Raw genomic sequence first — 24,163 nt, forward strand, 5'->3', positions numbered from 1 at the left:
AATTAATTTTCTATCTGTATCATTAGTAATAACCCGAAATGTGTTCATCTATCCTTAAACCAGGATTAACTCGTTGTTCAATTAGACAAAATCTGATATATTCGTTTATATTCAATTAGTTTGCATGTTTTGACGTTACCGAGGTTAGTTAAGTAATCTGATATCATAAAGTTGATTTTATGTATAGATCAGAATTACTCATACTCTGATACTGTTGGTATTTGTTTTAACAATGATTAATCAGACCATCTTTATGAGTAACTTTGACATTAGATCAATCAAAATCATCTCCTAGCATTTATCAGTTGGAGAAGTTTAAGCAAATTTGAATCAACTTTCACATTTGGCCTACAATTTCGTTAACTGGTATCTATTAATTTTGATTTATAAACCAAAAAAGTCATCCGATTTTCAGATATTCAAAAACATTGTTTTATTTGAGATTCTTGCAAAAAATATTTACAAAATGGGTTGAATTATGCATCAAGATTTGTCATGAAAATGAAAAATGGTGAAAAATTGATTGTCTTGTAGTTGAGTGTGATGGACATTTCGATTTTCAAAATTTGCGTTGTGATAAGCAGCTAATGGACGGAATTGACATTGGTTCCAATTGATAAATTAATATGAATTAGATAAAGCGATGCCGAAAGTTACATCAAAGTATTGAAAGTAACAATACTGTGAAAGTAGATAAGCAAGTCAACAGGAACATTGATTTTCCGATAACAAGGCTATTGCCAGCATTACATCCATCCTTGGCACAGTAACATTCTTCCCAGTAAACACCATTCTCCCGGTAACCCCAAGCACAGCCCCAATTGACACCTGAAAATAAAGAGATAAACACAATAAAAACAATCAAGTCTAAAGTGTAAAAGATTTTAATTTAAAGAAAAAAAAAACGAAACTTTACCTGTTTCAGTAACTTGAGCACATCTTCGGATTACTGTTCTCCAACGCCCATCCCAGATGAATCCTCTTGGACCTTGTTGAATTGATTTATAACAGAAAGTTCCTGAAGACACGGCATCTTCACTCATACAATCAACTAGTGGATTGGCATTTGAGTCAAATGATTCATAGGCACCACAACTGTCAATGGTTTTGTTTTCATCTGAAGAGCACTGATAGCAACGAATTGCTGAACCTTCAAAACAAAAAAAAAGTAAAGTTGATAAACCAAATAATTTTTAGGGTTAATTTAATATTTACCTGATGATATCAAAGTTGTAATCCAAATAATTGAAATACACAGAAGATAATGATCCATGATATTTTATTATAATAAAAATTTCCAAAAAGATTCGGTTGTTAGCAACACAAAAAGTTTACAACAGCTGAAAATTACGATTAATGAGTTGAAAGTTTCAGGTAAGCCATAAATGTCCGCTGAAATATCGGATAAAAGAATTGATTTTAAATGATAATGATACCAGTAGTACTTGGAATGTAAACAATTAAACCATACAATTTGATGAAATAAAATTTGATTTCAATCTGATTTACACTACAGATGACTTTACCAATATCTTTTCACTATTCATCAAAATACTGATTGCAGAAAAATAATGTATTCACTTAATAATAACTATTCATGTAAAAGACTCGATAGAGATATTGAAAAGCAGATATAAGGTAAAAGTTAAATCGCTAATTTTGTCACTTGTCTAGTTGTATCAAACAAAGGTTTAAAATTAACCACAATTTGTCAAACTGATTTATTTGAACGAGTTTAAAGGATTGAAATTTATAAAATTATAGATAACAAAATCAATCAAAACAATCTTTAGTTAAAAAAGATTTTTCAATTGATCGAAATCAAACACTGCCACCTGGTTGAAAATAAGAAAACTTTTTTTAGAGCTATTGTTCATTCAAAAGACGCGCTAAAAAATGATCCTTTCTGTGGAGATAAAGACACTGTTATCATACATTGTAATCCTCCAAGAAAACAGATTATTGTTTATGTTTATTTTTTGTATTTAATTTTGTTATATTTGTGATTTAATTTTTCTTATAAGTGTACCAGCATGGAGAACAAAAACCAATCGAAGGCTACATCATTAATAACATATATCCATGAGATTTCTGGACAGCTAAGAAAGCAAAATATCATCGAGAGTGAACATGCCTATGCTAAATTTTGGAATCGGCATCCTGATCCTTCAAACAAATCTCGTCCTGCAAGATTTTTATTCATGCAATCACTTGCCAAATGGACTGCTGCTGATAAAGACAGTGACATTATCGATATTGATACACTTGACAATAAGTCTTTCTTATCTTCTAACCTAACCACAAACCCTCTTGTTGCCGAGGTCACTGCATTAACAAAAGGTCAAGTCACAATAACAGAAGAGTTTGCCGTCACTGATTCAGCGCCTAATAAATCAACTTGGAGTACTCTTGCACAGCGAATATGGGCAAAGGCTTTAAATATTTTATACACCGATCGGCTGATTCGATTGAGTGTTGAGGGTACGCCAAATGAAATAATTGCTAAAAAAATGATCTCAAGCAAATGTGCAAGCAAATTTAGGCATTTATTCGCATCACTAGCATTTTGGGATCCATCAATTTTATCCTGGTTGCATTCAACTTTATTGGAACATGTTTCTGGTCAATATCTGATAGCTTATCACGAATCGATGCAGATATTAAGAACCAAATTACCTGTTTTGATTGATAGATTCTATTTACCGCCAGCACAAAATGATCCAATTAGAAGTCGTAATAAAGGACCACCACCCGATCCTATCCAAAATGTTCTCAATAATCACAAACCTAAACGAATAAAGAACTGCCCTTTATTCATTTTAGTTCCTAATGGACCACAGCCTCCTAATTCAATCATCCCTCAAAGGCTGAAACATTGGCAACTTTTATTCGCCTCACTAGGAAAAATTATCACAATTTCCATAAACTACAGACCGGCCATGAGAGTTAAAAGTTGTTTAAATGAGATTATGACCGGAGTTCGTGAAAAAATAACTGAATGCCGAACAACCTTCACGGAAGGAAGACCAATTATTCTCGTTGGATTCGGGCATTCTTCCTTGATTGCTACTCATGTGGCCCTTGATCCTGCTTATAAAGTAACAGCAACTGTTTGCTTAGGTTTTCCATTAGCTGGTGTAAATGGTTTCCGAGGAGACTTGGATGATCCTTTACTAGATACAACAGTTCCAACATTATTCGTCATTGGTCAAAATGCTACCCTGTCATCTATTGACGATGTAGAAGATTTTAGAGAAAGAATAACCAAAACTGAGACAGGTCTTGTTGTAGTTGGTGGAGCTAACGACCATCTTATTGTCAGTCAAACTAAACAAAGATTCACCGGAATTACACAAGCAATTGTGGACCGATGCATCTCTGATGAAATTTATGATTTTATCAACTTTGTGATGAATCCTCATTTTGTGCCATCCGAGAATAATTATATTTCAGCAGCGGGCAAGAATTTGTCTAAAAGCTTATCCAAGTCATTGAATAATGGTGGAAAAACTCCTAAAAGTAAAAGTAAAAGTAAAACAGAAATTAAACCACCTATCAGTGATTCCGGCGTCAATAACAAAAATGATGTCATTCTTAGTAGAGTCAGTCCTCTTAATCCCGATATAAACGAGGTCTCTGTTAGCAATAAAGAAAGTGAGATGTTAACCCAATCAACTTGTCCTGTTAGCACTGACGCCATAACCAACATAAGTACTTCTGTTACTCTTACCGCTTCTCCCATGGCTGATACTTGTACCAATACTAGCCTTACTTTAATTAATCCTAATGTAAAAAGTATTGGCACTGAGGGTGAAACTCCAAAACCAAAGCCAAAACCAAAGCCCAAGAAAAGTAAACCTAAGCCTAAAAAAGCAGACGAAACAAAGAAACCTGATGAATTGAAAATTGGAAAAGACTTGAAAGAAGACAAGGAATGTAAAACATTAAATAAAGATGTCAAAGTTGGTAAAGAAACCAAAGAAATCGAAGAAAATAAAGAAGGTAAAGATATTAAAGAGACTATTGAGACTAAAGTAGGAAAATCTACTAAAGATAGTAAAGAAACTAAATCATCTAAAGATGTAAGAAGTATTAAAGATACGAAAGAAGACAAGAAAAAAGATAAAGAGCTAAACTCACCAGTTAAAGTGACTCCGGAATCTGTTCCAATGTTAACTCAACCATCGCCACAGCCGTTACCACCTTTACTTACAGCACCAATCTTTACAGAACCATCGACATCTACCTCACCATCCTCCCTGGTGTCAACTATGGTGACCACCTCTACATCTTCCGTTTTATCAACCTCTGCGCCTCCTCCATTGACGCCAGTTCAATCTGTAACCGGAGCTGGTGTCTTGACTGGTACAAAGAGAAAGAAGATTCCTTCTGTCAAATCATCTGATTCTGACAGTTCAGCTTCGCAACCTAAAAAGAAACGTGAAGAAGTTTCTATGAGTATTTCGTCATTGGAGAAAATTGAAAGAACTCTGGATGAGGTTATTGCTACTTCAGTTCTGGAATTTTCCCCAACATTACCTAGTCCTACGATTGAAATAAGCGGTTCACCGACAGTTCCACCTCAAGCGGAGAAAATTCCATCAATCCAACAAGCAACATCAACATCACTTATAACTACACCTACAACTTCAGTAACAACAAATTCAACACCAACCCCGAAAAGTAGCACGAATATTCAAAGAAATTACGATTTCAGTTATGGAGTATCTGAAATAGTAACTCTCCCTCCTAGTTCATCAGCTACACGAACCAGGCAAATTAGAGCTCCTAAACAATTGGATATTTAATTGTCTACTTTTTATTGCATTTGTTTTTTTAATGGTCAAGTTGAAGATTCGATCAGAATCAATTAAGTCACTTGATGAATAAAATAGTACAATTATTTAAATTTTGACATATTCGAGTGTAAATTATTTTTATATTTGAGGATATTATAAATCTAGACAGCACTAGCCTAAGCAATTTTTAGTTTCCCTAAATTATTCAACTTTAGTCTTGGAAATCCATATTGTAGCTGGTCAAGATGTGAATGATCTGACTTCTTAGTGGTTTTCATTTTCATCTAGACCGATCAAAGACCATCTTGACCATTTATATCTTCGGTTAATCAATTTTAAGTTTAAAGCAGCAGCCTTTAAATGAAAACTAATAAGCAAGAATCATTAGTGAAGAGGGAAAATGAAAATTATCTCAAGTTGATATGTTGCGTGTAACTAACAAAGTGCTTACATGTAGATCATTTTTCTACAACGAGATTGCAATTGCTTAATAAATCATCAAGTTCTAAGTGAGGACAAACTCATAAGCTCATAATTAACCAGCAAAAAAGCGAAGTTTTATTCTTTGAAAGAACTTTATTCTAAGCTTCAGGCTGATTAAAATTACTATCACGGCAAAATCAGGCGGTAATGAAAATAATGTTAAGCTTTGCTAATTTAATTTTTTTCATCCCTTTCAATCATTGGATTGACAATCGAGAGGCGGTTTGATAACAGTGCAAAACTAAACATGTAAAGTTGGATTGCTAACTCACTTTATTGACAATGTTTGCATTAGCCAATGGAAAAATTGTGGACGATTGTTGATGTGGAAATCACAAGACCAATGAAAAGAGGGGAAAGAGTAAAGAGCAATGAATAAAATAGTCATTTGTTTATTCTTTGAAGGTGAGACAAAAGAAGTGAGAAAGAGCGGTTTAAAGTAAGTGTGAAAAAGGATTTGGCTAAGCAATATTAACTTGAGTGTATCTAGTTAGTTAACTTGATTACTTGTCATGATGGTGTTAATCATGGCAAATATTAATTATTTAGTGATATTAATTTGTTCAACTGTCTTTTTATTGTCATCTTTTGTATCATCTCAACAGAAATTAAGAAATCTTGAAGGTAATTATCCATAAGTAACTGATCTCGTAACCTTATCCTAAACTAACTGGTCATTTGTTAATTTTTATATGAAACAACGTGTTTTTAAAATCAATTTTATATCTAGATCCAACGGAATTTTTTAAATACGCTCTTTATTTACGAACTGATCATCCGGAATATTATGCCAAAAATTTTAAAGGAATTACTGATCACTACAACAAATTGATAAGTGCAACTGAAGCTAAACGGCTTTCATTGAATACAAGATCCTCAGATAACAATGGACAACCGAATAGTGTATTCAATAGTGCTGGACCGAGAACCCCTATGCAGCATGATGGTTTATCTAGATGGCCGCCTAGAATACCTCAGGGCAATAATGCTAGTCCATCGAGACCAAAATCCGAACAAAAAGCTGGTAGAACATACTCTAGATCATTGAGTAGCACTGTGAGTCCAAAAGACGAGGCTATCCAAAAAGTTATGAGAGACATTTTGAAGGCAGAAACAACGAATGCTACGAATCCTGATCTAGGTAATAATTAGCCGCAAACATTTTACATTTTTCTTGATAAATTTCCATATTTTAAAGCCATATTTTAATCTTATTTTCAGATTGGGCCCGCAAGTGTTTCACTCTAGGATATAACAATACCAATGGTTCATGTCAATCAGAGCCTGAAGTAATTAAACTAGCTCCTAACGAAACAATTTGCCTTACTTATTTTAAATTTGGATGCCAATATCAGTTAAATCAAGATTTTTGTGTAGCAGGAGTTGATGAAGTTATGAAAAATACAAGCTTTACTTGTGATTTAAATATTAATGGTGATAGTGAATTGATGAGTATCCAGTGTTGCATGGCTTGTAAAAGCGGCATAAATGCAGCAATATCCAAAGATAGTTGTGATATGCATTTGGACAATTCTATGCCAAGTTTTGCCCAAGAGAAATGTTGCAACAGTTTCTTAAATCAAAACATATCTGGTAATTATTTAATTAATAATTCTTTTTTATTTGCTGATTTCTTATTTCACTTTTTTGCTTTCAGTTTCAACTACAGAATCAATTCCAGTCTCTTTTAAACCGGGGTCAATGAATGCAATTATGTCTGATCTAGATGACCAGGTTTCCAATAGTACAACATTCAAACTCAGCAATTCATTAGGTAATTATTGATAAATTGGTTATCCTTTGTTCCCCTATTTTCAATTTGACTTTTATGTTTTAGATTCAACTACAGAATCAATAAAACCGGGGTCCCTGAATGAAGTTGTTGTCCATTTGGATGATCGGTTTTCCAATAATGAAACAAACAAACCCGAAATAGACAGTTCAACAGTACCCGAAACTTCAACATTACCAACTACTACTACCACTATTGCTACACCCTCAACATCTACGGAATCAACTACCGCACCATCAACAACAACCACTGCCGCAACAACCACAACTATAACAACTGAACTAACAACTACGACTTCTACTACAACTACTAAATCACCAATTACGTCAGAAACAACAACTCTACAACCAATAACCACTGACCCAACCTCAAAGCCTCAATTGCGATCATCTGAGGAGGATCCAAACCCAGGGGAAATTCCGGATGGCTACAAACTCCGAGACGCAAAAAAGTAATTAAAATCTTTTGTCATTTTTCATTTTAAATTTAATTTATCGAGTAACATTTCGATCATTAATTTTTTTTACTTTGTTTTGCTTTTCAACAGAAACTTATATGAAAAAATGGATGAAGAAGACCGATCTAAAGCTGATTTCCTGGTAATTTTGAAAAAAGAACTGGAAATGGATAGTGATGCGCGGTACAAAGATTTTACTTTGATGAATATTACTTTAAGAAGGAATATTCGATGTAATTGGGAATTCAAGATTGAAAAAGCCAATGCTGAAAATGGTGGTGAAACATTAACCGAAAATGATTTCAAACCTAAACCAGAAAAACACAGATTCATTCTTTTAATCGATAGTGAAGAAGTTCAACCTCAAACTATCCAATACTCAGTTTCTTGTAATATCAAACAATATAAATATTACAAGTATATAGTTAACCTGACTATTATTAATAAGTAAGAAATTTATGGTGAATTACAAAATCACGAAAAAATTATTCTAAATGCTATACTCAATGTTATATTCAACTTGGATGTTTTAATTTGAAATTTTTCGAGAAATTTAAATAAAATTATTTTATTGTGCTTTACTTTGTAACAATTAACCATCTATTACTGTCAAGTCTTGTGAGATTATTCAAGGGTAATTACCACGAGCTAAGGTTACCTTATCAGTTCTTGATTAACCATTTTCAATCAAGCCAATGGTTGGCAATAAGATGTTAGTTTAATGATCCAAACGCTCTAAGATTGACAATTAATATTGGAAAGGTAAAAAAAGTTGCTAAATCAACAAGTATTACCTTCCATTAGATATATGAAAGTGCTCAAGTGATGATGAATCGCGTAAATGAAATGTCATTAATAAAGAAGTGATCTGTAAAACACAATCAGGTTAAAGAAGGTATTCAGGTTAAACTATAAGATTTTGATAATCGAGATTAATTGGTCAATTGATATGATTGTCTAAGCACATGTTTATCTATACATATTGACTTAACTCTATATAATCTTTTACAGCAAGATTACTTTGCGATTGTAAGGTATAAATGTGGCATTTTAAGGCAATATGTTATCCTTGATCGCTTACTTTTTTGGGTTTAGTGACAAACAGAAAGTCAGATTGTTACCAAGGGTTTCCAGGTATCTTGTGTGTGTGTATTAACGTATCATTCAACTGTAAGGCTAATAAAAATCCCCACAAAAAAGTAAATATAATTTGTTTTTATCTTGATCACAGTGATCAGCTTGTCGGCTTCAAACTGGCAACATCAATTCCTCCAGACATTCACTTTTGCCCCTCTCATTCGTATTCCCATTTCCCCATCAACGGTTCACAATGTGCATTACAGATTCTTGTTTATACATTGATAATGACATCACCAGTATCATCACCATCTTCATCATCATCATCATCATCAGTATCAACAAAACCAACACCAACAACTGCTACATCAACATCTTATTGCAACTTGTGCTCGACTAGTTTCCTCCTTCCGTTGTGTTCACTGCTAACAAGCCACAGTAATTAGCTGAAAATAGGAGGAGAAACAAAACACTAAACTGAATTATACTTCTGTGTGTATTTTAACCCTCCACCACCCACCCTGTTATCTCTCTTTCTTTCTCTTCCAGTAACACCTCAGTTTGTCATCTTGCTCTCATTTCACTCTTCTTAATCAACAATGACATCACCATTATCATCATCATGATACTTCTTCCAATTAATATCATTCAAGACAAATAGGTAAAGTCTTTACGCAAAGGAAAAAAAAAGATAAATGAAAAGTTATGAGCACCCGAAGTACCATTGAAGTGGCCTGATGTAACATTTAGTCTTAAATATTGTAAATGATTTACTGATTTCAAGACGCAATTAGCTAAAACATTTTTTTCTTCAAGAGGAAAGTGGAAAAAATCTCAAGTTGATCAATTAATCAGTAAAAATAAAGCATCTTCAACTCAATTTACCATTCAAGGAGGCTCGATAATTCAATATTTTAACCGATATTGTATTTACAGGGTTTAACCAATTTTTTAGTCAATGATTTAAATTGCGTTTGTCCGATCTTTAGTTTAATTTCATTGCCTCATTTAATTCATTACCGGTAATAGTTATCACCTTATTTATTTTCATCTAAATCATCTTACTTGATTCATCATCATTCGATCAGTTACGCATTAATTATCTGTTGGCTTAGCATTATTTCTGTCTTATTAATCAAAATTTACAATAGTTTCCAATCTGAATCAGTTTAAATCATTAATAATTTTCAGCCAAGCTAATAACTCAATCAAGAGTTGATAAGGTAACCTCAACTCATGGTAATTACCAAAAGATAATCTCAAGACTTGACGTTAATGGATGAATAATTGTTACGAAGTAAAGCACAATAAAATAAGTTTATTTAAATTTCTCGAAAAATTTCAAATCAAAACATCCAAGTTGAGTATAACAAGAACAATTTCTTGAATTTTAATTCACCATAAATTTCTTACCTAAAAGTCAGGTTAACTGTATACTTGTAATATTTATATTGTTTGATATTACAAGAAACTGAGTATTGGATAGTTTGAGGTTGAATTAGTTTGCCATCGAGTAAAAGAATGAATCTGTGTTTTTCTGGTTTAGGTTTGAAATCATTTTCGGTTAATGTTTCACCACCATTTTCAGCATTGGCTTTTTCAATCTTGAATTCCCAATTACATGGAATATTATACATGGAAGAGTAATATTCATCAAAGTAAAATCTTTGTACCATGTATCACTGTCCATTTCCAGTTCTTTTTTCAAAATTACCAGGAAATCGGCTTTAGATCGGTCTTCTTCATCCATTTTTTCATATAAGTTTAGGTCTGCTTCAAACGCAAATTTCCAATCACAATAAATTTCATTTCTTGCAAAACAACAATCTCAGCTTGAAATCCAACCATGTCTTTGGATCGGGTTAAAGATGATTTATCAGTGAGAAAATAAGTTGGAGGAGTTGAATCTCACTTACCATTATTCAAAGTGAAGAGACTACTTCTCCACCTTGACTCTCACCGATTATAACAATAAAATATGAAGCACACTGTTGATGACGATGAAATACTGAGTATGGCTGAATCCTGAGAGAGCTGGAAGAGATAGATCTGGCAACGATGTTTAATTTTAAGTGTCTAGATCTAGACTTCCAACTCGATCAGTTTCAGATTTGCGTACTTGTTTGTGTTTACCGTTGATGCGCTGGATTCAAAAAAATAAATAAATAACAACCAAAAAAAACACACATTAGTTGGAAATAAAGTTGAACAAAAAAACAAATAAAAGGGGAAATTATTTGAAACATGAAGACAGGAAACACAAGAAATAAGGGGAGGAAGAGGAAGTGCCTATGTCAATTTGTGGGTGCAAAATAAAGTGATGAATTATTAGTGGTGTCGTTATAAATACTGAGGTTGAAGAGAGACAAATGGAGAGCAGAGAGAGAGCTAGAGGGAAAGGCAGAGTGGGAGGTTTCAAAGGCAACACAACACAGAGAGATGTAGAGTCTTAACAGTTTCAACATTATAATGATTCTGATTCAAGTGGCTTATTATCTTTGCTCTATGTGAATTTATGATGATGAAAATATTGATGTTGATCATGTTAATGATTATGATAATGATTATTGTTTGTTCATGTCTTAAGTGAGGCCCATTTTCAACAATTTAGTTCTTGTAAACGAATACCGAGCTGATTAGTTTATTTGGATTCTTCTTCTTCTTTTAAGAACCAAATTGATAATCCAACTCCTAAAGTAAGCTTCAAAATGAGTTCTCCCATCCATTTTATTATTATAATCATCCGTATTAAATTATTATCACAATTATCGACATTTCTTATAAACTTATCCATAATATTGGAATAAACCAATTTAAAATTGCCTTAAAAATTGTCAACACCATAGACTGACAAATTGTGAGCTAAAGATTTAACATTTCAGCTGTTTTTTTACAAAACCACTCAACTTGTTGAAATGCTTTCAATTTTTTTTAAACATACCGGATCATCATGCGATCTGATCAGTGATTATCAACGATGGAGAATAAATTGCTATCATTAATTGAACCAAAAAAGTCGGGAAATTTTTAATTTCGATTTTTGATTCTTAATTTCTTTGTTATATCATATCGGAATCACTCGATGTACCAGGGTCCCGAGCGCTACCAGTATCAAAGTCTTGGTGTTATAGTATTTGTTGTTTCAGTCGCTGTTGTGGGTCATATGATCGCAGTGCGAGAGGCTTTATGGTTGGTTCTGTGGTTGTTGTTTCTGGCGGCCTTGGTGATGTAGTAGTTGTAGTAGAAGTCGTAGTTGCTGGTTCAGTTAGTAGTAGTAGTTGGTAATGTTGAAGTTTCGGGTACTGTTGAACTGTCTATTCCGAGTTTGTTTGTTTCATTATTGGAAACCCGATCCTCCAAATGGACAACAACTTCATTCAGGAACCCCGGTTTTATTGATTCTGTAGTTGAATCTAAAACATAAAAGTCAAATTGAAAATAGGGGAACAAAGGATAACCAATTTATCAATAATTACCTAATGAATTGCTGAGTTTGAATGTTGTACTATTGGAAACCTGGTCATCTAAATCATAAATTGTATACATTGAATCCGGTTCAAAAGAGGTTGGAATTGATTCTGTAGTTGAAACTGAAAACATGAAAATGAAATAAGAAATCAGCAAATAAAGAAGAATTATTAATTAAATAATTACCAGATGCGTTTTGATTTGAGAAAATGTTGCAACATTTCTCTTGGGCAAAACTTGGCATAGAATTGTCCGAATGCATATCACAACTATCTTTGAATATTGCTGTATTTATGCCGCTTTTACAAGCCATGCAACACTGGACACTCATCAATTCACTATCACCATTAATATTGAAATCACAATTCAAGCTTGTATTTTTCATAACTTCATCCATTGCTGCAACACATAAATCTTGATTTAACTGATATTGACATCCAAGTTCAAAATAAGAGCCGCAAATTGTTTCGTTAGAAGCTAGTTTAATTACTTCAGGCTCTGATTGACATGAACCATTGGTATTGTTATATCCTAGAGTGAAACACTTGCGGGCCCGAGCTGAAAAATAAGATTAAATTATGGTTTCATCATATTGAAATTTACCAAGAAAAATGTAAAATCGTTTGCGGCCAATTATTACCTAGATCAGGATTCGTCGTAACTGTTTCTGCATCCGAAATTGCTCTTATAACTTTTTCGTAAGCCTCGTCTTTTAGACTCACAGTGCTACTCAATGATCTAGAGCGTGCTCTACCAGCTTTTTGTTCGGATTTTGGTCTCGATGGACTAGCATTATTGTCCTGAGGTATTCTAGGAAGCCATCTATATAAACCATCATGCTGCATAGGGGTTCTCGGTCCAGGACTATTGGATACATTATTCCGTTGTTCATTATTATTTGAGGTTCTTGTATTCGATGAAAACCGTTTAGCTTCAGTTGCACTTATCAATTTATTGTAGTGATCATTAATTGCTTTAAAATTTTTGGCGTAATATTCTGGATGATGAGCTCGTAAATAAAGAGCGTAGTTATGAAATTCCCTTGGATCTAGATATGAAAATGATTTTAAAAACACGTTGTTTCATATAAAAATTAACAAATGACCAGTTAGTTTAGGATAAGGTTACGAGATCAGTTACTTATTGAATAATTACCTTCAAGATATTTTAACTTCTGTTGAGATGATACAAACGAGGACAATAAAAAGACAGTTGAACAAATTAAAATCACTAAATAATTAATATTTGCCATGATTAACACCATCATGACAAGTAATCAAGTTAACTAACGAGGTACACTCAAGTTAATAATGCTTAGCCAAATCCTTCTTCACACTTACTTTAACTTTACTCTCACTTATAGCGCTTGCGAAAGTAGTTTCCTCTGGCCTCACAGTGTTATTCAATGACCTAGAGGATCTTTTAACAATTTTACTTCCGATTTTAAGTTTCCATGGACGCGAATTCTCAACCAGAGATGTCCCATTAGGAGGTACAGATACATTTGCAACTTCGATAGTGGCTCTCGCTTCAGTAGTTGATGTTAATGTTGTTAGTGGTTGTGTAGCATCAGAAGTTGTTGTAGTTGGTGTTGTTATAATTGTCGGAGTAGTTGAAACTGAAATCACGGAACATGGAAGAACAATCAGCTTATTTATTATTACAGATACATTTTAATTTAAGGAGTTTCTACAAATAAGAGAGTAGAAATCAATTTCAAGAAATCTCTAGATTATATATTCCCATTAATTTTCAGCCAATCGTTTCTTTTCTAAAAAATCTAGGTATCAAATTATGATCACGAATGTTAACCAATTTTTTTGAGGACTTTAACTTGAGTAATTTTTCACCTGAGGGACTGGGTTGACCATTGGGCACACTTGGACCGTTCCGTTTCAATTTCCTATTGTTCTTTGAGATTCCTCCATATGATCGATTACGTTTAGCTTCAGTTGCACTTATCAATTTATTATAGTGACCAATAATTCCATAATAATTTTTGGCATAATATTCCGGATGATGAGTTCGTAAATAAACAGCGTAGTTATAAAATTCCCTTGGATCTAGGTAAAAGATTGATTTTAAAACACGTTGTTTCATACAGATGACTGTTAGTTTAGGATAAGGTTGCGAGATCAGTTACTTATTGAATAATTACCTCCAGCATTTTTTGATTTCTGTTGAGATGATACAAACGAGGACAATAAAAAGACGGTTGAACAAATTAAAATCACTAAATAATTAATATTTGCCATGATTAACACCATCATGACAAGTAATCAAGTTAACTAACTAGATACACTCAAGTTAATATTGCTTAGCCAAATCCTTTTTCACACTTTAAACCGCTCTTTCTCACTTCTTTTGTCTCACTTCAAAGAATAAACAAATAGCTATTTTATTCATTGCTCTTTACTCTTTCCTCACTTTTCATTGGTCTTTTCATTTCCCAGTCAAAGGTTATTTGTCAATTCTAACGGCTATTTAAAATATTAGTTCCTCACCTGATTAACCAACATTACAACATTACTATAATATAAGTATGTTTCTTACTTGAATAAGCCATTTGAATACGTTTATACGGTCAACTTTGTTTTACAGAATCATGCAATTTTGAATTTCAGTGAAATTGACTGGATAAAGCTATTTACTGGATTTAAAAGCTTAACCAGAAGTACCAGTTAAAGATGTATTGGGTTACCCACATTAACCTAAAATTTTTTGATTTCTTCCTCACCTTAGTCTCGTAATCTTCCTCATCTAAAGTTAACTGTGGTTCCAGTTAAATTGTTACAATTTAGGCGAGCTAAAATGGTTAGACTATTAATTTCAATGAAAATGAAAATGAAAATCATCATAATATTTTGGGAAATATTTTTTCCTTTTGGATTGCACTTAGGATGTTTTTTTTCAATAGCCCAGCAATACCTGATACTTCACTTGTAGACAAACTGTTATTAAAAATCGCGACAAGTTAACTTGTATACAATTTTAATGAGAATGGATTTAATTGTAAGATAAATATTGCATTAACTTAAATCAATAATAATCATATTAAGATAAACTTACTTCAAAGGCATTTGCTGTATCCTCTTCAATAATATTATGATGATGAAGACTCTTTAAGATGCCGAATAATAAAACAACAAAAATGAAGACGAGATGGAAGAAGAGGGATGAAAAGCTCTTAAGATGTCCATACATATGATGCGATTGTCAAATAAATGTATGAAAATGATGATTCTCTCGTGAAACTTGGAAATCTTTCAACTTATAAAATGAACTTGGTCACAAATCCGTAACAGAATCTGATCAATTTGTTTACTCTTTGGTTGTGATCAATATTAACTATTAATGTTAGGTGATGATGTGGACGTTAGTGTCAAATGGTGTCAAAAACTGGACAAAGGTTGCCTTGGGTTTGGAAAATTTTTGATACCATTCAAGTTATGTTTACTAAATGACCAATTCACAGTGTTTTTGGTTATTGACTTGTTTGATGTTGATTACAAGGTTCATTGGTATACATTGGAATAGGCATTCTCAATGTAATTCACATTAAACGGACTCACAATCAAATTGGAAGACATGATTAGTCGCATCTTATACCTACAGCTGCGAAAGAAAAATTTATCCCTAAAAATATTTGTCTCACATCTAGATTGATAACTGACTGATTAGAATAAGATTAACCTTTAGAATCGAGTCAAGTTAATTGTATTCCATGTACAATGACTTTCTATGCTCTTCTCAACCAAACTGATAACTGTAATCTCTTAATGTTGCTTTATCTCGATTGTATTAATATCACTCTTGTTATCAATTTATGCGCCATTTCAATATTTTTTAGGGTAAACTTTTTCTTTCACAGCTGTATATTGCTATTAATGGTTCCTTATCTGGCCTTCAAATTAACCAAACAATGGATTATTCCTTATCAATTCTTATGATAACGGCAATTTAGCTTAAGTTGATTTTACTGTCTTGCATGGCGAGTAAAAATAAAGGTTACATGGATCTAATTCTTGAACAATTATTAATACAACTAGAGCAATGGAGAAAAGTTATTTGCGTTTTTGTCATCCGAATAAATTCATTTTAGCATTTTTTATTGGTTGAACAATAAGTTATGAGCTTAAGATTACATACTATTAACACTTGCTCCTTTAATCAGTAATAAAACTGAGAGCAAATTGATGTCAGTCATTATTTAGCATCTTACAAATTGTGGTGGAATTAGTAATTAAAAAGAAAGATAATTGTAAATTACAGAACAGAGAAAGAGAGAGAGATGATCAAAAGATCCATTTAAAATCATAATTAATCAAAGGTATTAGCCAAGATTAAAATGGACAAGCTCGTTGGACCAGTTGATTCGATTGGATAACATTTCGGAATAACAACGGGATCATTGGTTTGCCCAAATAAATGAATTAAAAGCTGTTACAATTATTATACAGAACTTTCAATTATCTGAATGGCGATGAAAAAAATTGGTAAAGTTGAAATGTCCAACCAAGGGTAAAGGTTGAGATTTTCATTGGACATTTCAATCTTTATTGATTTTTCAATCACAATCGAAATGAGACAATTGTAAGTTATTTCAAGTAACTTTTAGTATTAACAATATTGAGTGATGCATCACTAAGATGCTGTGATTTATGCTTATTTGGTATGAATAAAATTAAATGTTGATGAAGTAGCAACCAAGAAAATTAATTTGTTTCAACTAATTCAAGAGAATTCTGATTAGAGTTGTATTTTTGGGGAAATAATGCTCCCTGGCAGAAGAATAACAGATAATTGAAGTTGAAAATGAATTATCCTTTTTTGGAGAAAATAATTCCTGAAGTTTCCATTTGTCATGAATTTAGAGTTGATCATCTTGACTTTAGTTTGGCAAAGGTGAAGATGTTTGATAAGAGATTGACAGAGATCAAGAATCAGTCTTAGATTCAAACGATTTCATTTCCATAACGATCTAAATCTAACCCTGTGTTGTAATGGTCACTCTTCGTCTTTTTGTTTTCACACTGTTTTCCGATGCATTCGAACAATTATCATCATCATCACAATAATTATCATCCGCAGTATCTTGTGCAGAACTACTCAATTCAGGAAAATCTTGAGCGTTTCTTTTTTGTTTAACAGCTTCATGCTCTTTTCGGTCACTAGGATTTATAATTTCAGGCTCAGTTAGTGATTCATCAGAAGCATCAATAATTGTATCCGAGCTTTCATGTTCATCATTGAAAGATCTTTTTGGTTGCTTTTTGGAGATGTCTTTGGAATCATCACTAGTCGTTGTTATGACACTGTCTTCGAGCTCTAATTGATCACCAACAATTGTCTCGTCAACTTCATTTGATTTATTCTTCGTCAATCGTGAGTCAATCGGAAAGCCGAAAGGGATTGGAGTCGGTAATGGAAGAGGAAACAAAGATGCTGATCCCATAGGAATTGGTACAGGAATTGGAACAAAAAATGGTATAAATATTGGAACTGGTATGAATTTATTAGATTCGTTTTTAATTGAAGCTTCTGGGTTTTCATCCCTGCTGGTCGATAAATGCTTGCTTTGTGTCATTAACGGAATTTGATTTTCTAATTCTGTCTGTGTTTGACGATCTTTTCTAAAAGGTCGACAAAGGGTAGCTTTAGATCGCTTTGGTGGTGACCACATTGTTGACTTATCTGCAACATTTTTACCTGACACAGAATCACCGGGGCTAAGATTGGATCCTTTAGTAACTAGATTTTCAGTGCTTCCATGATTTAAATAACGAGAGGGCATTCCAAGTTTCTCTGGACTATAATTTTTGTTGTCATTGTCTTTCTTAGAGAGATTATTGCCGCCAGTTAAAAGATATGATACAATAGAGTTAAAGCTTGAATGTTCAGGTTGAGAAGTTGATGAAAGTGAAGGTGATGTTTTTAATATTGATGGTTTGAACGATGTGGTCGGTGTCAGAGTCGATGTCGATGTCGATGTTAATGAAGATGTAGATGTTGATATCGACGTCGGTATTGCTGTCGGTGTGAGTTTTGAGGCTAAAGATGATTCTGGTGATGTAGTTTCGTCATGTTTTAAAAGAGATTTGAATGTTCTCGACCTCATGGAATAAGGCATCTGCAAACTATTGGACGTCGATGGAGATGGCGGTTCAAACGTCAATGACGTTGATGTGGATGGTTTTGAAAAACAAGTTAAAGGTGAAGATGATAACATATTAAAACTCTTTGACCTATCAGCAAAATAACTAGCTCCAGTGGGACTCTCTTTATTCACATTATGAGAAAGATGTCGAAAAGTGTAACTGGATTCAGGATGTTTAAATGGTGAATCACTTTTGTTAATCGAAATGGGATGGTTTGGTCTTTGTTGAGATGAGTTGTCTATACCATGTCTATTCAATAAAGTATCATAATGTGTTTGATGGCCTAGAACACAGACGTATGAACAAAAGTTTCTGACAGTTTTCTCAGGAGATGGTATATGATAAGATAATCGGGCAAGTCTCCGGCACCAATCACAAAAAGCTTTGGGTTCCCTTCCTTTATTTTGAGATTCATTCAGTTCGAAAGTTGAGTAACAATAAGTTGAACAGAAGAGTTTAGAGTCCCCAGAGGCAGCATCGTATTTTTCCACGAGGTCAAAATTGTACTTTTTAACATTACATGTTAAGCAGGATTGAATACGACGAATTTTGAGCACATGCATTTGGAGGCATTTTCGAGAGCAAAAAAGCTTTGTAAAACCGGAATAATGCAGTATGTTTACTTGACGATAAGACCAACCATACTTGGAACAACTTTCACAAATAATTTTAGTCACGTCAAATGAAAATTTAAATGCCGAGAGACAAAAAGTACTGCAGATCATGAACTTTCGTCCTCTGAAAATAAGATCAAGGCAACTGCTTTTTTCGACTATACGAGAGCATTGACAACAGGCGCAAGTTGATCCTGAAAAAGCGCCTTCATTACTATTAGCTGAATTTCGTAGAGCTACCATTTGAAGATAATGCGAGCGACAAATTGGATCACAAAATTCCCTAATTCTCTTATTAGATCCTCCAGTTACAGAAGAACAGATCGATAGACAACCTGGAAAGAAAATAAATTTAAAATTAAAGTCTTCGATACAAGAGGAAACAAATAATTATACACACCTGACAAATTGATCTGACAGTTTGCACAGACTTTAATTACTTTTTTATACTGCTCAAGACATGAACCATAGCAAAATTGTTTGATCACATTCCCAAATCTAACAGAATATTTACCAAGAGATTGCTGGGGAACAGTAATACCACAATTGGCGCACTTTTTTCCCCAAAATTGCTGAAGATTATTTATACATTCAGGACTGCAAAATTCCATTGTTTGCCAGTAAAAGACGGGTGCACTTTTCTCGTTTGAAATGATATCTTTCTTACAATTGAAGCATTTTTGAACGGGTTCATTTTTCTTCTCGAATTTGAGTAAACACTCTTCCGAGCATAAAACATTCTTCTCAAATCCAAAATTAGGTAAATATCCTTGACAATCAGATGATATTCTTTTACCACAAGAGGCACAAATAATTGTTTTGCTGCTAAATCTGAACTTATCTGCACACCTTTTTGAACACACTTTAGCCAATCTATCGTCTAAAAGACCCTCGAAACCAAGTCTACCATATAAACCACAAACCGGGCATTGTCCACTATCTACTTCAGACAAATCAACGTCTAGAGAAAAGTAAATTGTAGAAAAAAATAGTAAAAGCATTAATGAATCAATAATACACTGAAACTTTACAGCTTTCCTGAAAACGGTTTGAACGAGAAATTTTCATTCGATTAAGTTGAGATTTTATAAATAATAGACATGAGATGCACTTTTGAGATATTTGAGCGCTAAGTGCGAACACTTGAACATTGTTCAAGATTAAAGGATGCAAATTTTCATATCTCAACTTTCGAAAAATATTGAATGAAATTTGTCCCATTAAATAAGTCCTAGATAAGCCGTAGAGTTCCCGTGATGATAAATAAAAAACCTAAACTCACCCAAAGCTACTTCGCAAGTGATAGCTTCTACTTGATTAGCTACTTCTGAATCATCGGAAGCTTCAGTGATGCTACCATCAAAATCAGTTAATTTATCATAGATGGACAGTCGATTGAGTAATGGACTAGTATTGTCCTTGTAATTCGGATAAACATATCCACCATAATCCAATGTTTTCGATACTACAGTTGATATCTCTGGAGTTGGAGTTGAGCTCCGATTCGAAACAGTATCTACCATATAATTAACAACATCCTTGATTATTTCTTCATCCGTCTTTTCCAGTTCTTGATCCGTAGTGATCACAACCGTAGACGTTGATCTCCTCGGTGATCTGGAGAAACCATAGGAACAGTTACTCGTTGGACTGGTTTCAACACTGTTTTCAGAATTGAATGAATATGTTGTTCGGGCTGAATTTAACGCTGCTTTTCGACTTCGAGTAATCATGATCTATTTACAGGGCAGATAAACCCTGAAGAAATATCTAGTTACTCAAGTGCAACTAAACATGCTGTTCTCAAACGAATTAAGCATTTAAAAATCATCAATCACATTCAAATTAACATTCAAAAACACTGGTTTATTTTTTGTTTTTAATTCGATGGCAGTGCCATCTCCAGTCCTATTGATTATTGAGGTTTAGCATTTCACTTTACACTCACCAGATGGCACCTTACAAGAAATTAGAGATAAAATTTATGGTGATTGAACAAAATGATAAACACGAGAATCGTGCAATTGAAATAAATTGTCCATTTTAATAACACAATTTAAACTTTCTCAATTAATCCATAGTGACCAGTTTGTATTTTAATCTGAAATCTTCATTAATAATTTCAAATTTTGACGTTTTGAGGCTGTTCCAGAAAATTTGAAACGACCATCTTTAGTGATTAAATTTTCTCGGCTGGATATTTCACAATTGACTCCATAATATTCATCTAAAGTTCTGATAATCAATTCGTCGTTTCTTTTTCCATTTAAAGATTTTCTTGTCTGAAAGAAAACATAAATTAAGATTTCATAAAAACTGGAAAACTGTTCCTCCGCCACTGTTACGTCTTGCTAATTTGTTGTTATTTTAATGTAACATCTTCCGATAAAAAAGCCTGTAAGTAATTTAAGCTTAACTTGATAATTTTTAACATCAATAAAGTTTATTTTGCTCTTTTTCTCATTTAATCTCATGGTGTTGCCATTTCTTGGTTCATCTAATCATATTCGTCCGGCCTTTGATGGCTGATATCGTCCATTTTCTGGGGATATTAAGTTTCTCCAATAGTAGTTTATATTTCATGAATTCTCATTTTCTTGAGCACCACATTCAGCACATGTATAAAATACCGTCTGCCCTTCGTCAGCAGATCTTGTTTGGAGTGTGAAATAGTACATTTTTTCGGAGGGACAACGTCTACATTTACGTTCAACGGTTGGACCTTTGTTCATTTCCTTTCTTTGCACCAACATGTCATCTTGTTTATTAAATACTATCCGAGTAGTTGATGTTGTACCATCAAATTGTCCAATACCAATTGTGTGTCCACAAGCTACACATTTAAGCAAATTGTACGAACTGAAACCAGTTGGTAAAGGTAATATGGCTCCACAAATTACACAAAATTCGGCGCAATATTGATTCGAACGGAAACTGGTCTTGACTGTGGCTGTCGGTGGAATCTGACCATAAGACATATTTGAACTATGATAAAATAATTTTCCAATAACTAATGATCAACGAGTTTTTCATCAACAAAAACCAAAACATGTGGAGATATATCGAACTAACCGATAGATATCGATATTTTTCGCGGACATGATGTGCTCAATTGTATTCATTTTTTCATGATCAATCTTGCTCATATTAAGGATGTTTTCTATTAAAAATGAAAAGATGATCGAATCATTTCTATACAAGTGACTATGATAGTCATTGAACATTTTAGTCAATTGAGAAAGTTAACTTTTCAATGCGTAATATTTTACGATATCTTTTGATGTATCGATATTCAAGCTTTTGATATGAACATCGATTTCATGAAAACAATTTCAGCTGGTTTAACAATTGTTTTGGTGTTTATAAAATCAACTATTTTTAGTGAATTATAAAGTTTTCATCATATTCTGAAATTAAACAACGCTTTTAGTTTCTCTGTTTTTGTCCTGTGTCACTTGAGAGGCTCTGAAAATGGGGAAGAGACAACATCAGAAGGATAAATTATACTTGACAACTACAGAATACACTTATTTTTATGGTGGTCGATTACCTGATGCTGATTTGCGCCAACAACAATTGAGTCGATTTAGTCGATTACCTTTCGATCATTGCTGTTTATCTTTTCAACCCTTCAAAGACCCCTACTGTGATGATAAAGGCTACATTTTTGATATTACCAATATTGTACCATTCTTGGCTAAACATAAGATTAGTCCTATTGATGGCAAACCCTTGGAAATGAAGAATTTAACTAAACTGAATTTCACTAAGAACGAGGACGGAAAATACCAATGTCCAATCCTATACAAGGTTTTCAATTCACATACACACATTGTCGCCATTAAACCAACTGGTAATGTTTATTCTTATGAGGCAATTGAGCAGTTAAATTTGAAAGTCAACAATTTAAGAGATTTGCTTACTGATGAGCCCTTCACAAAAAAAGACATAATAACCCTCCAAGATTCCAATAATATAGAGAAACATAATGCCGCTTCCTTTCATCATATTGTTCAAAACCTACGTTGGGTAGAAGAGGAAGACACATTTGACGCAACTAGTATGTTCAGAAATATGGACTCTGTTACCAAAGCTACTTTGGATGAAATGAAGGAAAAAGGGGTTACATTAAAAGTTCCAAAATCAGCTAATACAGAAAAACAAGAAGCTCCAGATCGATTTAACAAAGCTATCTACTCAACTGGTGCTGCTTCAGCCTCTTTAACATCCACTGTTATGGTACCAACAACGAAGATTGAAGCAGCAACTATCGATGATACTGATGTAGTCTATTCAATGATTAAGAAAAATGGCTATGTCCAATTAATGACAAACTATGGTCATCTAAATTTAGAGCTGTATTGTAAAGATGCCCCCAAAACATGTCAAAATTTTTTAACTCTTTGTACAAGAAAATACTACGATGGTACTATTTTTCACCGTTTAATCAAAAATTTTATGATACAAGGAGGAGATCCAACAGGTACAGGTCTTGGTGGTGAATCTATTTTCGGTGCTCCTTTTGAGGATGAATTCAATGGTCATCTTGTTCATCAGGGCCGAGGTGTTGTTAGCATGGCTAACTCTGGACCCAATACAAACAAATCTCAATTTTTCATTACATTGAAGTCCTGTCGTCATCTGGATAAAAAGCATACTGTTTTCGGAAAAGTTGTCGGAGGCTTGGAAACTTTAGACAAATTGGAAAAAATTCCTACAGATAAGGATGACCGACCGGAAAAAAAGGTTAAATTGATAAGTTCAACTGTATATGTTAATCCATTCCAGGAAATTGAGGATGAAATTAAGGCCGAGAGACTCAAAGATAAAGAGGAGGCTAAAAAAACCATTGCTAAGCCTGAGAAAAAATTACCGGAAAGTGGGTCTAGCGTAGGAAGTTTGATTAATTTAAAAGCGATAAAATACGATGATGATGATGACAAAGAAGAGTCTAAGGATTTAGCAGTTGCTGGTCCATCCAAAAAGAAAATTGTTGCAAGATCAACATTTGGAAATTTTGCAGATTGGTGAGGTGTAAATATAAAAGTTGTTTCTATAATTAAAATGTTCGCTCTTAAATACTATGTCTTGTAACTATTATTTTAATAATGACAATTGGTCTACAAAAAGAAAAGATAAATTCATAATTTTTTCCTTCTTCATGCATTGGATTGATGTCGAAGAGTCAAACTGAAAATTTAATTGGGTCGACTCAAATAACAAAGATAAAAACTGATTCACTCAAGATTATCTGTTGTTGATTAATGCAAACAAAGCATTCAAACCTATTACATTTTAAATGAAGATTTGATGCT

General features: G+C 33.3%; 7 protein-coding genes across 7 annotated transcripts; 3 read left to right on the forward strand and 4 right to left on the reverse strand.

Moving 5' to 3' along the window:
- Positions 1-408: 408 nt before the first annotated feature.
- LOC107366790 (uncharacterized) lies at positions 409-1,347 on the reverse strand. The gene is made up of 3 exons (XM_015934427.3): positions 1,216-1,347; positions 917-1,150; positions 409-828 (listed from the first exon to the last, which is right to left on the reverse strand). Exons 1-3 carry the CDS (start codon positions 1,271-1,273, stop codon positions 659-661), a joined length of 462 nt encoding a protein of 153 aa, XP_015789913.1. The 5' UTR covers positions 1,274-1,347; the 3' UTR covers positions 409-658.
- Positions 1,348-1,907: 560 nt separating this feature from the next.
- Positions 1,908-4,915, forward strand: LOC107366613 (uncharacterized). Its single transcript, XM_015934232.3, has one exon. It carries the CDS (start codon positions 2,034-2,036, stop codon positions 4,806-4,808), a length of 2,775 nt encoding a protein of 924 aa, XP_015789718.1. The 5' UTR covers positions 1,908-2,033; the 3' UTR covers positions 4,809-4,915.
- Positions 4,916-5,699: 784 nt separating this feature from the next.
- Positions 5,700-8,112, forward strand: LOC107366859 (uncharacterized). Its single transcript, XM_015934503.3, has 6 exons — positions 5,700-5,906; positions 6,013-6,423; positions 6,504-6,875; positions 6,940-7,056; positions 7,120-7,525; positions 7,622-8,112. The coding sequence occupies exons 1-6, from the start codon at positions 5,795-5,797 to the stop codon at positions 7,980-7,982; spliced, it is 1,779 nt and encodes a 592-aa protein (XP_015789989.2). The 5' UTR covers positions 5,700-5,794; the 3' UTR covers positions 7,983-8,112.
- Positions 8,113-11,307: 3,195 nt separating this feature from the next.
- LOC107366866 (uncharacterized) lies at positions 11,308-14,385 on the reverse strand. The gene is made up of 8 exons (XM_015934511.3): positions 14,235-14,385; positions 13,927-14,139; positions 13,417-13,694; positions 13,232-13,250; positions 12,717-13,124; positions 12,263-12,634; positions 12,085-12,198; positions 11,308-12,021 (listed from the first exon to the last, which is right to left on the reverse strand). The coding sequence occupies exons 1-8, from the start codon at positions 14,344-14,346 to the stop codon at positions 11,870-11,872; spliced, it is 1,668 nt and encodes a 555-aa protein (XP_015789997.2). The 5' UTR covers positions 14,347-14,385; the 3' UTR covers positions 11,308-11,869.
- Positions 14,386-16,168: 1,783 nt separating this feature from the next.
- Positions 16,169-20,765, reverse strand: LOC107366824 (uncharacterized). The gene is made up of 3 exons (XM_015934464.3): positions 20,131-20,765; positions 19,249-19,809; positions 16,169-19,183 (listed from the first exon to the last, which is right to left on the reverse strand). The coding sequence occupies exons 1-3, from the start codon at positions 20,579-20,581 to the stop codon at positions 17,064-17,066; spliced, it is 3,132 nt and encodes a 1,043-aa protein (XP_015789950.2). The 5' UTR covers positions 20,582-20,765; the 3' UTR covers positions 16,169-17,063.
- A 504-nt stretch (positions 20,766-21,269) lies between these two features.
- On the reverse strand, positions 21,270-21,826 carry Polr1H (RNA polymerase I subunit RpI12). Its single transcript, XM_015934398.3, has one exon. The coding sequence runs from the start codon at positions 21,824-21,826 to the stop codon at positions 21,428-21,430; it is 399 nt and encodes a 132-aa protein (XP_015789884.1). The 3' UTR covers positions 21,270-21,427.
- Positions 21,827-22,319: 493 nt separating this feature from the next.
- LOC107366760 (RING-type E3 ubiquitin-protein ligase PPIL2) lies at positions 22,320-23,927 on the forward strand. The gene has a single exon (XM_015934395.3). It carries the CDS (start codon positions 22,320-22,322, stop codon positions 23,877-23,879), a length of 1,560 nt encoding a protein of 519 aa, XP_015789881.2. The 3' UTR covers positions 23,880-23,927.
- The last annotated feature ends 236 nt before the right edge of the window (positions 23,928-24,163 follow it).

The sequence above is a fragment of the Tetranychus urticae genome, chromosome 2, assembly GCF_039701765.1.
Source record: "Tetranychus urticae isolate SD_2017Ah chromosome 2, NJAU_TeUrti_SD_1.0, whole genome shotgun sequence".
Classification (NCBI taxonomy): Eukaryota; Metazoa; Arthropoda; class Arachnida; order Trombidiformes; family Tetranychidae; genus Tetranychus; species Tetranychus urticae.